A 13,322-nucleotide genomic window follows, 5' to 3' on the forward strand; every position below is an offset into this window, starting at 1 on the left:
CCCATTGCCACTCCCATTGTTCACCAAGCTTGCTTCTGCATCAAGTCTACTTGTTATCCCTGGCGCTATGCCGCGTCCCTTGCCTCAATCGCCCGGTTGAATATCTTCTTTGAGCTGCTAAAGCTCCCAGAACGCCCCCATTCCTTGATTGCTCTTCTCAACCTCGGCCTCTCCGCCTCCTGTCTGCTTGATTGTCGCCGAACCGATTCTCTGCGACGTAGGTGTCGCACACCGAGACCATGTCAACGGGCGCTCCTGTGTCCAGTGTGGATACAATTTCTCCCACATTGTCGACACAGGGTCATTATAAGCCCACTCCTAGCCGTGGTCATTCACGCTCCAAACGCTGGTCGCAGGGGCCGATCTCCTATTCTGCGTCTGATGCAGCTTCCACTCAACAATCGTCTCAACCATTGACTGGACCGACAGACGTCAACGGGAATGCATCGAGCTCGTCGCATGGACATCAACATTCGCACTCACACTCTTCAAGTCATGGCGAACCGTGGGGAAAATTCGACCACGCCAATGGTCTTCACACACACATATCGAAACATAGCCATTCTGGTAGCGTAACGGGGCTGGTGCCAGATACGCCTATCGTATCGTCCAACCCCGAGTCATTGAGGACGTGAGTACGTCCATATCCTGGGTTGGTATCACTAGTTAACGGCCGTTTAGTCATGAAATGTTCGCCGGAGCCCTGATAGCTTCGCCATGGATTGCCATTTCGTGGTATTATACACACCATGCACAATGGACGGAGTCGCAACCGGCAATTGATAATGAAAGTTTCGCACCTTCAGGCACAGGGCATTTAGACCACATTCCATTGAGGACATGTATCTTGACGGCCATAACAATGATTATATTGGGAGGGGGGCAGTTACTTCGAGTAGCCCAACGGGATAGGCGTGACTCACTAGTCGCATTACCCAAACTCCATCCGACAACCGTTACTGCTTCCTTTGCGCAAATGAGCTCAATTGCACTACCCATCTATGCGGCGCTTAAGGTGGGGGGATTCCTTGTCGCATTTGTGCTTACTCTGGCAATGTCGTCCGGGGTACCGACAATTGCGCGTGGCTATGATTTTCAAGACAGCAAAGGACGGCTGAGTCAAAAGAAACTGACAATTGGTGTCATCGCGACTGTGGTCGTGTTGAGCTTCTATGGAATGAATACTGCTTGGGATTCAGAGCCCTTTTTGGGCTATGTATCATTGCTTGCCTCGGTTTTTGTCATTCGCCCGCCTTTCCTGGCCTTTACATTTGACCCTGCCTATGACCCAGCAGTAGCCCAGGAGAAGCTTTCGAGAGCGGAATCATCTGGTGTTTCGCCCAGCGATCCCATGCTCACTGCTCTTCTTGGGTTGCTCCTAGTAGTTGGCACGGCTGTTGTCGGGGGCTTATCATTCGATTTCTCGGATATAATGTATGTAGTGGCAGCTGCCGGTGGTTTTGCAACATGCTTAATGTATGTGGCGCCGGCAAACTTACGCTCGCCGCACAAGATTGGTCTTGCTATTGCAACTGGTGGCGCCGCCCTGCTATGCGCACTACTACCGCGCGACGGTGTTTATGTGGTCTTCGTCTTTAGAGGAGTACTTGCTGGGATCGCGGTTCTCGCCTCTAGGTTTGAGGATAGACAGTTGCGCTTGGTGATGCAAGCCCATAACCATCATCACCATCACCACACTCATTCCATTGATGATGCGTCCAACATCACGAAGCTTATCCTCCGCTATAGTGAACCGTATCCTCTACTGTATAGCATTCTCAAAGAGAGTGACTCTCGTCGCATCTTCTATTTCATGACGTAAGATCGCTGTTTCTCATCTACTTCATTGTTGCTAACCTTACTAGTCTCAATTTTGCGTTCATGCTCGTGCAGCTATCCTACGGATTTCTCACAGGGTCGCTGGGACTCCTCAGTGATAGCATCCATATGTTCTTTGACTGTCTCGCGCTTGTTGTTGGCCTCTGCGCCGCCGTTATGAGTAAATGGCCACCCAGCGCAAGATTCCCTTATGGATATGGCAAAGTAGACACACTGTCTGGGTTTGCTAACGGCGTTTTCCTCATGTGAGTGGCCATCCGCTCGTTATCAGATTGTATCGCTGACTTTGTTTCTAGGATCATCAGTATCGAGATCATCTACGAAGCGGTGGAAAGGTTATCATCGGGCAGCCAGATGCACCGTATCGGAGAGCTCTTGGTGGTCAGTGCTGCCGGCCTCGCCGTGAATCTTGTGGGTATCATGGCATTCGACCATGCGCACCACAGACATGACCATGGCCATGATCATTCGCATGACAATGAGAACATGCACGGGATCTTTCTCCACATTCTCGCCGATACCCTTGGCTCCGTCGCCGTTGTGATATCGACCATTCTCGTACACTACTCTGGCTGGTCAGGGTACGACCCCATCGCGTCCTGCATGATTGCCATCTTGATTTTTGCCTCTGCAGTGCCGCTAGTCAGCAGCACGGCCAAGAAACTGCTCCTCACACTTCCGGCCGACGTCGAATATAATGTTCGCGAGACGCTAGCTGGCGTTAGCACCTTGCGGGGTGTTGTAGGGTATACCGTTCCCAAATTCTGGCTCGACGATACGGCAAAATCGGACCACGACCACGGCTGCAGCCACAGCCACAGCCACAGCCACAGCCATAACCATAGCCATCACGACCACGATCACGGTCATGAACACAGTCATAACCACAGTCATGGTCATGGTCACGACCACAGTCACAATCACAACCACTCCCACAGCCACAGCCACTCGCACTCCCATTCCCACTCCCACAGCCACGACCACGACCACGCACACGAAAAGTCCAACCCCAATGTTCTGGGCGTAATCCATGTCATCGCGTCTCGCAGCTCCGACCTTGAAGACGTGCGCCAACGGACCGTCGATTTTCTCCGAGAAAAAGGCATGGATATTCTGGTCCAAGTAGAACGAGAAGGTGACGGACGATGCTGGTGCGGAGGTGGAGGGAACAAGAGCTCCTAATCCCACGATAGACTGTGGCAGTTGGATTATTCTTCTATTGTCTTGACTGATGTTACGTAGTACATATCATAACAGTATAGCTGGATGTATATCTGCAATGAAGCCGTTGATGCATTATGTCTTCTCTAAGCATATTCTGAATTGCCCATTGCCCTTTCGTATACTCGGGCATGCAGATGATGATCCCTCGTCCGAGAGATTGAGATTAATTCCCAACCACTTGAAAACATTAACAACGTCAAAACCGAGAAGCGGGTCAAAACAGCCAACAAAGAACCACAACATCTAATCCACCAAAACAACCCCAGAAAACAAACACCCAACATACCCTCCACCCATTCACACACAAACAAATAGAAGAATCTACAATTTACAACACGCAGCACCTCCGCCCGACGAAGCCTTCCCAACCCCCTCAAACAAAACACTCTTATTCCTCTCCTGCGTCGAAACAGCCACATCCAACGCCGGATTCCCCGTAAAGAAGTTCACAGGCTTCAACCCAACCACCATCTTATCCACAGGCATGACAGGCCAATCCTCGATACGGGGATTATGCGTAGACCCGAAAGTATGCCAGACCACAATATCCTGATTCCGGACACTTGAATGCGGACTAGACTGCCTGCGGCGGGATTCAATGACGGAGGCGATCCCCTCGCCACCGGCAGATTGCATGGTATGTCTGCCGGCAGGGAAGAGTTCATCGTCGTGGTAGCGGGTAACCCAGACGGCGTGGGAGGCGAATTCAGATCGTTTCGCGTGGTAGGAGGACGGGTCCGCGAGAAGCATTTGGGAGTAGTAGGGGAGGAGTTTGAAGGCGATTGGGGTGCCTGTGATTGGGTTTGTGGAGTGTTCGTTGATGATTTTGAAGGTGCGGTTTTTTGTGAAGTCGAGGTCGAGGCCTGCTTCGTGTTCGATTATCCTGCTGGTTGTTGTGTAGCCTACTCCGAAGGGATTGGGGTTTGTGGGATCGCTTAGGGGGATGGGGATTGATTCTTCGATTTGGAGGGAATTGGAGTGACCGTCTAGGGCTGGGTCGATGCGGAGGCAGAAGAGATGTTGGTGATATGGGGCTAGGACGCCTGGAGCGACGATGGTGCCGTAGGGGACTTTGTGGCCGATGTTGATGGGGCAGGTGGAGAGGATACCTGTCGCGCGGACTTCGTAGTGGATTGAGGCGTCTTGGCCGAAGTAGAAGGCGAAGATGTATTCGTAGTTGCTGACTGTGATGATTGTTTGGAGGACTAGAACGCGGGCGCGGGTGACTACTGCATTTTGTGTGCGGAAGTTGGTGTGTTTCCAGAGGATCCCGTCGTCTTGTTCGTGGCAGCAGATGACGTTGGGGAGTTTCAGTGGTTCTCCTGAGTTGGTGTTGTGCCAGCCGTCGAAGTATTTAATTAAACCTAGGCAGTCACAGCCTAGACGTAGGTTATTGGCGTTGATGCCGGCACCGTCATTTCCTAGATCGAAGGCCGCCTTGCGAGGATATGGGGCGCGGGGGTCTCCGTAGGGCACGAACATTTCAGCTAGGGATAGACGGTAGAAGAGACTACGGCCGTCGTAGCGGATATCATGCAGGGTCAAGCCTTCACGGTAGTTGAACCCTACATGCATGCGCCATTTCTCCCAGGTCACAACATTGCCCTCGACGTTGAATGAGGGGCCTTCGGGCTGGACCACCTGGTATGGTTTTGTGGTGTTCCGCGGCGGTGGTCGTAGGCTTGGGTGGTATTCGCTTGCCTCGGTGGAATGAACCTTGCGCTGGTCATATGGCTGTGGGTGGTTGTGGATACGCTCCTCTGACGATGATGGAAGCTGATATATCTTGGTCACTTGAAGCTGTTCGGAGACTTCTGCGCATAAATCCAGCGGGTAGGCATAGTAGTTGGCATCGGGATTGTCGAGCAAGCGCATATAGAACCAACACTGTTATATGAATTTGTTAGTTTTTGAATCTCAGCCAGGCACCTAACTACAGAGGAGTATACTCACCATCGATAAACGCTCGGACATGTCGTTCATACCATCGGTAGCGTACGCCCACGGTTCGACAATCACTGTTGCTCCTGTGGGCAGCTTGAGCTTCTTAATCTCCTCTTGGATCCTTGCATCGGCCAAGCAGGCTTGCTCAACTGACTTCATGTACTCAGAGTCAATATAAGAATGCTTCCCTGCGAGATGTTCTTGTTTGACAACTGCCGCATGGTCAAGATCGATCAGCAGCTCAGTGAGTTTGTTCTTAGATTCGCTGCGGGTAATAACTTGTACGCGAGCTACCCGAGTAGGGCGTACATCTAGCGGCTGCCCAGAGTGCTCCCTGTCTAGAAAGTGAATCGTGTCCTGCTTGGGGGGCTCCTTCAGCGTTATCACCCGAAAGATGGGGCTCTCTCCAGGTAGCGCAGAGCGTGTAATAGTTGCAGCCTGCTCTCGGTCAACAATGCTCTCCTATTTAATGTGAAAATCCTACCTTGGAGATCTCTCTGGGTGTCAGAGGATCGAATGGATGCATTGACAGAGTCATTGTGAATTGGATCCAAATGCTCAACACGGCAAAAGAAGACAATGTGTATAGATAGTGGTCTGAGTGCGGTGTTTGCCCTTCCTCAAAGAATCGAGATGTGTGTTTCTTTTGGAGAAGGAAGGTGCCACACGAAGGTGTTCAAATAGGTTGAAACCTCTTTGTCATCGTATCAACTCCGCAGCACTTCCCCCACTGCCAAGAGAGCAGCGTCCGCTACGGTTAAGATTAACCGGGACGTGGAGGCGGATCTTCAACCCTAAAGGCTAAGCTTCCTAAGACTCTCCCCACCGCCTCGCCTCGAACATCCCTTAGCGGACAAGAACTTGAGAAGGAACCCTCGTACATTTGGACTCTAGAGGAAAGGCTCTAACGATCACGCAATAAGTCTTATACCTTCAAAGGTTACGGCTAACTCATTCTCCGCTTTAGTTCAAGCCTCAGGTGTCGAATCCAATCCCGAGTAACAGAGATTTATGCGCATCACACATCGTAGACCAGCTTTGTCTGTCTTGAATCCGTCGAAACGATAATTGTTTTCCCATTGCCTTTGCTTCCTTACATTCTCTGTTGTTGAGACTCGACTCTGGAAGGACCGTAATAACGGACAAAATCGACCGGAGCTCATCTACCTGAACCGCAGTTAAGGTAAGATACCCATATAATTGTGAGCTTTACATTATGCGTAGTTTAGGATCCAGGCACGCAGATTTAAGGGAAATGGACAGCATAAACCAAACTTTAATAGCATCGGAATAGGCTAGTATGTGGGTGGTACCCGGGCCAGCCATCATTAATGCCGCCGATATGTGCATTAGTGTCGCGTCATTGCAGACCATCCCTTTATTGTCATCACCACTGGATATTAAATGAATAATTACTAGCGTAGGCTAGTTCATGGTTTATATTTCGTTGTGGAATTTTCTGTTCTGAAATGTTGCTGGGCTCGAGATTCCAGGGGTGGAGTTTCTCTCTCGTGTTTTAGTTCAAGAAGCCCTCTGATGGCGAGAACGATGATGCCCTCTCCCTGTGAACAAACCCAGGAGACCATACCACGTAAAGGGAGCTTTTGCCGTAAATGCAATTTCCATGGGGCATCCGGCTAAAGTGACACTCGCCCGTCGTAAGAGCTGGGAAAATGGCTTCTGACCAGTTCCTGGAGGCCACTTTAAAGACCCAGTTTCTGTTTCGGCCATAACACCGCCTCTTCCCACCGGGCATCACCCCCCTGCAGAGCAATCAATATCTCAGAGACGAGGGCCGAGCCAGACTTCCTAGCCCACCATGTTTTCCCATCAAGCTCAGCTAGTAGAACACCCCAATGCATGAGGACAAGCAAAGCAAGCGGCTGGCGACGACAAACAACATGAACAAACTCCTTATCGACGCCCGCAAGCCAGGACAGAACTGACGCTGCATCCTGTTCATGAGCATAGCGAGCAAAGCAGCGACGAAGATGAGAGATGGCATCTTTGATGATACTGTGTTGGCCTGGTTCAACGCTAGACAGGAGTGTATCATTTAGATCGGCTAGACGGGTCAAAGCAGCCTCAGTTCCAGCATCTAGTGGGGTAACAGATTTCTCATAGAAGCCGTTCTTGGAAGCAAATAGGTTATTTTCCAGCCAGGACCGCGTGATGGTGAAAATCTTGGTCACGCCTTTTAGTAACTCAAATATGAATATGAGGTTCTCGGTCATGCTAGAGCTTTCGCCTCTGGAGCCTGGTAAACGGGGAAGAGCGATGCAGATCATGATGGTGATGACGGAATGGCCAAAGACGGCGTCACAGTTGAATGGGGTTAGATTGGTAATTGCGTGTCGGAAGGGTGCAAGCCCCTGGTTATGGTATTCGAGGGCCGTATCAATATATGACAAAGCTTCTGGAGGTTCTAAAGCCGAGGCCGTGTGCAGGGAGGCTACTGCTAGAATTCCACTCATGAGAAAGTCATGCTCCAGAGCTTTGCGTGGCATTACAATCTGCCATACATAGTGGTCTGACTCCTTGTTGCAGAGACTCCGATATGTATCAATGGTGAACTTATGCATAAGCTCTAGTTCCCGCTTGCGAGAATAGGTAAATGGAACGCTAGCCGCGACGCCAGCGAAGGGGTGACCGCCTCCATCCGAGGTCTGGCCCTGTCCGGGATGAATGGAGTTCGGACTCGCAGAGGAAGAACTGGCTATGCTGCGTGCTGCGGGAGTGTTCAAGTAAGAGCACCCAAGTTCTCTGGTGACGCAATTTGAACATGGCGGGCCCTTTTCATCGCACTGTATGATGTTAAGAGAAAGGACGGGTGTAAACAGTATAGAAAGAAGACAAATTGGAGCTTAAGCTTCCTTATCTAATCATGATGGAAATATGATTGGCTATAGATTGATAAAAGCGCCAGGGAGGAGTTGGAAGTATGTTCAGTTACAGATCATGGTAGGATTGGTAACACGGTGGATCGACCGAGAAAAAGCTACCTACCTTTACTCTCCTCTTCTTGCATTGATCACAGCCATTGCGCGATTTCGTATGGGCCCTCCGTGGCATGGTCAATCCACAAGAGCAAAAAAGTACATTTGACACTAGGAGATTTCCTGTGACTGCGAACCACGTGGAGAACACGTGGGGACACGTGGGAAAAATCCCGTGGGAGTCAAATGATGTCACGTGGTTCCGGGCAGACGAGCTGGGTATTAAATCTCGGTGAGGATAAAGACTGCTGCTCTCCTTTTCTTGAAAGAATAGGTTTATTGAACGTTCAACGCTCAAATGAGGCAGTGACGCAGTGGGGTCTTGGCTCCCCACTGCGGCCGCTACTCCATAGTGCCTTGTCTCGTTCGCAGTACAGTACAGTGTACACAGTACATCTTCCTTTTCTTTCTGGATTGCGGCTCAACTACGTACGTATAGAGGTTTATCGGGTATTTTGGGAAGTAAGCACGGTCTACAGAGATGAACAAATATGTCAGCGTGGTGCCAAGTGGTTATCTCGGTGTTCCTTCGAGTAACAGAGCTTACGGATCAACGAATCAGTCAGGGCCCACGATCAAATTTTAGAAGGCCGAGTGGGGCTGCGAAAACGAATGCGAGAGCGAGAGCGAATGCGATCCAATCAGGTACTCCAAAGCATAATATTCTCCTACAAGACGCAGGAAATTTGCCGATAGGATCCACTCGAGTCATGGCAATCGGGGAAGAGAACCGGGACTCTAAAATATTACATCAAATATATACGAGGTGCCAGCCATGGAGTTGTCTCAACGGTCTCTTCTCTCCCTGATCCTTTGTCTTGATAGACTACAAGCCATATAAATCTGTTCTGATATTCCTTCGTTTCTAGCGACTGTCATTCTTTTTCGGCTCGTTTTCTTTTCTCTTCTCTTATATACACATATAATAATTTCGAACCCTTAAGTAACATGGCCAGCTATCAAACCTGTACAGAAGTCACGCCCCTGTGCCCCGTCGAAGCTACAACATACGGCTACTATCCCAACTATGGCGGCAACATCTTCTTCTCGGTCTTCTATGGCCTTTGCGGCGTATTTCAACTCGGTTTCGGCATCTACTTTCGCTCGTGGACACTGATGGTGGCACTGGTGGTCGGCACGCTCCTCGAGATGGCGGGCTATATCGGTCGAGTACTGATGAATAAGAACCCTTGGGACGGCGGCGCATTCAAGTTACAAATTGTGGCGATCATCCTCGGGCCAACGTTCATCGCTGCGGGCATCTATCTCACTCTGAAGCACATCATCCTTTCACTGGGACCGGAACACTCGCGCCTCAAACCGAAATTGTTCACCTGGATTTTCATCGGCTGTGACATTGGGTCTCTGATTTTGCAGGCTGCCGGTGGTGGTGTGGCAGCTGCTGCTGGGAGTGAGCAAGTGGATCTTCTCAATGCGGGGAATGATATTATCATCACGGGTATAGCATTCCAGGTCGCGACCATGTCCGTTTGTGGGCTATTGGCCTTGGACTTTTTCATCCGTTATCTTCGGTCTAGCTCGGGAGAGAAGGCACGAGACGGGGGGAATGGACGGATCAAGTTGGTGGTTTTCGCAGATATCTTCGCCTACCTCACTGTTCTCATTCGGTGTATCTATCGGTAAGTCTCTCAGGGGCGATGGGGATCACCTTTACTGACGTAATCTGCAGTATCCCGGAGATGGCAGGCGGATGGGGAAACCCCTTGATGCAAAAGGAGGACGAGTTCCTGGTCTTGGATGGAATGTGAGTACCCCCGTGGAAGTCTCCTGATCATGCAGATTTGCTAATCTCAATAGGATGGTTGCCTTGGCGGTATTGGCCCTGACCGTTTTTCATCCTGGACTCTTCCTCCCATCATTGAGGAAGGGTAACAAGAACATCGAAGCTGCCTGATATACTCATCATATACGACTAAAGATACCCCATGTATGACAACAGAAGCGAATATTTAAGATAGATGCAGATAGATATATTCATTTCGTTCAGAAACTGAACATATGTCGGCAGCGCTAGGCTGCAGTATAGTCGGAGAAGTATGAATCAACGGCAATGCAAAACAAGAAGTCCAAATTTCAACTCCGGGCCGATATCACGTAACTCCAGGGGAGACAGAACTTAGAGAAATGGAAGATAAAAATTCGCGGAGACAAAAGCTGGCGCTCTTCGATAGACTAAATAGTCTATCATGCGAAGGGAAAACAAAAGAAAAAAAAATATGTTCGAGCCTTTCAACCCAATGGCCAACAACACCAGTCACGCATAAATCTCGTCATGAATCAAGAGCGCTTTATTCCTCACCCAGGCTGTCTCGGACACACTTGCGAACTTTCTTCTTGAACTCTTTGGGGTCTTCTCTCCATAGGCGGGCAGCTTCAACGTTGGCGGGGCTTTCATCATTCGGACTCGAGAGCATGGAGATCACAGATAGCAGGATTGTTTCCGGGGTCTGGACGGGGGACCAGCGCTCTGCAGCAGACTCGTAACCGTACTTGTCTTCCTCAGGTGGGTGCAGAATGGAAATGCAGACGTCGCCGTTGGGGTAAACTATAAATCATCAGCGTCTGGCTCGGGATAGACAAGGCAGAGCGGGGAAAGAGGGGAGAAATTCATACTGTTCGGGTGGAAAAGTGGCGTTTCAAACTTCATCTTCGGTGGCATATGTGGGTATTCGGGAGGAAAGGAGAGCCGAGCACGGAAAAAGCCACCTGTTAAAAAATCAAAGTCGATCAGTAAGTGTCTGAGGATATAGATATATACTGCCGAATTATCGAATCTTTTCGGAAGTCAAATAGAATGTAACTTACCACCGTACAACTTGACATCGTCTGAGATCATGAGCATGACCTCCCACTCAAACACGTTATTTTCATCGACGAGCCCACAGCTAATGCCAGGAAGGTCTTTAGCAGACTGCATCTGTTGCAGCTGTCTCACCAACATACGACCTGCTGGTGATGTAGCCATAGTGGTGGAAATCTGGTCTCGGGAGTGGTAGCGCGGGGCGAGAAAGAGGAGCGGGATGAAGGAATCAGGCGCCTGACGAGACCCTAGGAGCGCATACAATTAATATGGCGGTTCAAGAAGAGGACAACTCTCCAAAGGTACCCAGGAGGAAGAAAGGGTAAAAAAGATTATCAGTGACGAGAGAAGTGGTGAAAGGATGGCCACTGAGGGCGGTGTGTTTGGTCGGGCGGGGTGCGGGGCTATTGGTCAGTTGGATGGCCTTAGTCAGGCATCGGGAGTTAATTTTCAGGCACCCTACATGTTACAGTATACTGTACATATACTGAACTTATGGAACAGCCACGTAAGCGACGGTCTTGTGCACAATGTAGAGTAGGTTCAACATAGTATTTCAGATGCACTAAACACAAGTACGTTTTTGGCATAACTAACCAAGGGCTACAGGGCGCATGTATCGACACAATAGGAGAGGTCAACAGGACAACCGAAACGAAACTTTTCCGGCTCTAGTGTCACTCGGGCCGACGCTTCGTAGTGGATAAAAAACCTGTTATGACGCAGCGCCAAGAAAAGGTATGTCCAAGTTGTACAACAAAACAAGAGAGAAAAAGAAAGAAGTGGTAATAGTAGAAGATAGATAGGAAAGAAAATCTCATGTACGTTAAAATATGTGGATCAGCTAAGCGCTGACCTCGCTACGCCGGACACCGTATGCCAATGCCCCCGCGTGGACTTGGCATCCGAGTACAAATGAAAAGAGAATCGTCGCGGCAAACTCCATGGCAAAGACCTTACCAATCACCTTCAGGTAGCGAATGCGAGCAGGTCCATCAAAGGTCGTCCATGCATCTTTGATGCTGAGCTTACCGCTGCCGCCCAGAGTGGCAGGAACCACCTTTCCGCCGAAGGAGCGGTCAAAGGGTATGATCGCTTCATCCTCCTTTGGAAGCATGGAGGCTGCAACACGAATCGTAACGGCCCGCACGGGGATGGATACGAGACCAGCAAGCAGGGATGGGATGGCGATGACCGTGGCTGCGCGGCTCACAAGCTCAGCCGGTGGGAGGTTAGCGTTGGGATCAACAACCAAGTCGCTCAGAGCTCCAGCAGCTCCGGCGATAAGTAGGGGGATGTAGAAAGCGGCACAGACAGCGCCTTGCTCAAAGGCAACGACAGGGGCAATCCTCAGCCAGCTCTTGAATCCGGGAATGCGCTGGTAGAAGCGCTTGGGGGAGGGCTCAGATATCACAATATGCACCCAGGTCATTTCCAGGTTGGCCAGGGCCATGCCGATGATCATTCTGGCGACCAGCTGCCCGGCAAAGTTGGTCATGGACACGGGTAGAATCGAGAAGAGAAACCCCTCGGCCAGAGAGTATGTGAAGAACAGACCGAAACCGCGGAAACGAGACCAGAAGCCGGCGCGTGCACGGAGATGTTTAATGGTGGTGCGCAGTTTACTAGTGATAGGCTGAGGGCGAAGAATATCTGCCTCGGGCTCAGCCGCGTCGACATCTTTGTCGGGATTGGAGTCGGTCTTCACGCGGATATAGATATCGGGGTTAGTTTCCTCGACAGCGGCGAGAGCTGCAACCACCATTCCATAGGTGTATTCGATCTAGAGATGGTATTAGCGACCGTAGGACATCTCGAGGAGCACAACCCACTAAAATAGGAGCATGACAAAGAACAGTGACCTTACCGAGAAGACAACAAAAAAGAAAGCTAGGACAGAGAAGACAAAAAGACCAGCCAGCCATCCTGACAGATGAATGGAAGGTACTTCAGGATTTTTGGAGTTCATGGGCATGTCGGAGGCCAGCTCCATGCCTCGGCGAACAAGGGACGAGACAACCATGGCTGCGGACTCCTTATCGTGTCAGCTACTGGCTGAAGAGATGGAGAGCACAGTAATCAAGATTTAGACCAGAGCACGTTAAGTAAAGTAGGTGAAACGAATACGAAACGAAAGACCGATAGTTTGGATGATAAAATAATAGATGAAATCGAAAGTTGAAGATGATGAAGGAAGATGATGAAAGATGGTGATAACGAGGGTCGCAAAGAGGCTGAGCGGTACGCCGTGTTCGGGCCCACCAATGATCATCGGGGCGGGCCCCACCATACCATTCTAGTCCTAGCACTACACCTGACGTGGAGGTACCCTGGAAATAACTTTCTTCACCTTAGCAATGCTGTGTCAACTTATTTGAATGAAATTTAATGATTCCCCAAGCCTTTCAGTATCCTTCAGCCACAACCAATAATTTCTGACCACAATGGGTAAGTGATTGTCATCGCCAAGCCTGGGGTACGAGAAGGAAAACCAGTCC

At 50.1% G+C, this 13,322-nt stretch overlaps 5 protein-coding genes across 5 annotated transcripts; 1 reads left to right on the top strand and 4 right to left on the bottom strand.

Moving 5' to 3' along the window:
• Positions 1-239: 239 nt before the first annotated feature.
• On the top strand, positions 240-3,021 carry AO090103000402 (metal cation transporter MSC2; the record flags this gene model as incomplete). The annotated part of the gene is made up of 4 exons (XM_023233292.1): positions 240-631; positions 1,600-1,818; positions 1,866-2,084; positions 2,136-3,021. The coding sequence occupies 4 exons, from the start codon at positions 240-242 to the stop codon at positions 3,019-3,021; spliced, it is 1,716 nt and encodes a 571-aa protein (XP_023093951.1).
• Positions 3,022-3,384: 363 nt separating this feature from the next.
• AO090103000401 (amine oxidase) lies at positions 3,385-5,545 on the bottom strand (the record flags this gene model as incomplete). The annotated part of the gene is made up of 3 exons (XM_001826913.3): positions 3,385-4,950; positions 5,017-5,445; positions 5,492-5,545. The coding sequence occupies 3 exons, from the start codon at positions 5,543-5,545 to the stop codon at positions 3,385-3,387; spliced, it is 2,049 nt and encodes a 682-aa protein (XP_001826965.1).
• A 1,165-nt stretch (positions 5,546-6,710) lies between these two features.
• Positions 6,711-7,295, bottom strand: AO090103000400 (uncharacterized protein; the record flags this gene model as incomplete). The annotated part of the gene is made up of 1 exon (XM_001826912.3): positions 6,711-7,295. One exon carries the CDS (start codon positions 7,293-7,295, stop codon positions 6,711-6,713), a length of 585 nt encoding a protein of 194 aa, XP_001826964.3.
• A 1,647-nt stretch (positions 7,296-8,942) lies between these two features.
• AO090103000399 (putative ubiquitin conjugating enzyme) lies at positions 8,943-10,989 on the bottom strand (the record flags this gene model as incomplete). Its single annotated transcript, XM_023233293.1, has 4 exons — positions 8,943-8,968; positions 10,324-10,569; positions 10,638-10,730; positions 10,830-10,989. The coding sequence occupies 4 exons, from the start codon at positions 10,987-10,989 to the stop codon at positions 8,943-8,945; spliced, it is 525 nt and encodes a 174-aa protein (XP_023093950.1).
• A 679-nt stretch (positions 10,990-11,668) lies between these two features.
• AO090103000398 (uncharacterized protein) lies at positions 11,669-12,847 on the bottom strand (the record flags this gene model as incomplete). Its single annotated transcript, XM_001826910.3, has 2 exons — positions 11,669-12,607; positions 12,692-12,847. The coding sequence occupies 2 exons, from the start codon at positions 12,845-12,847 to the stop codon at positions 11,669-11,671; spliced, it is 1,095 nt and encodes a 364-aa protein (XP_001826962.1).
• Positions 12,848-13,322: the final 475 nt, after the last annotated feature.

Source organism: Aspergillus oryzae, chromosome 8 (assembly GCF_000184455.2).
Source record: "Aspergillus oryzae RIB40 DNA, chromosome 8".
In the NCBI taxonomy this organism is placed as follows: domain Eukaryota; kingdom Fungi; phylum Ascomycota; class Eurotiomycetes; order Eurotiales; family Aspergillaceae; genus Aspergillus; species Aspergillus oryzae.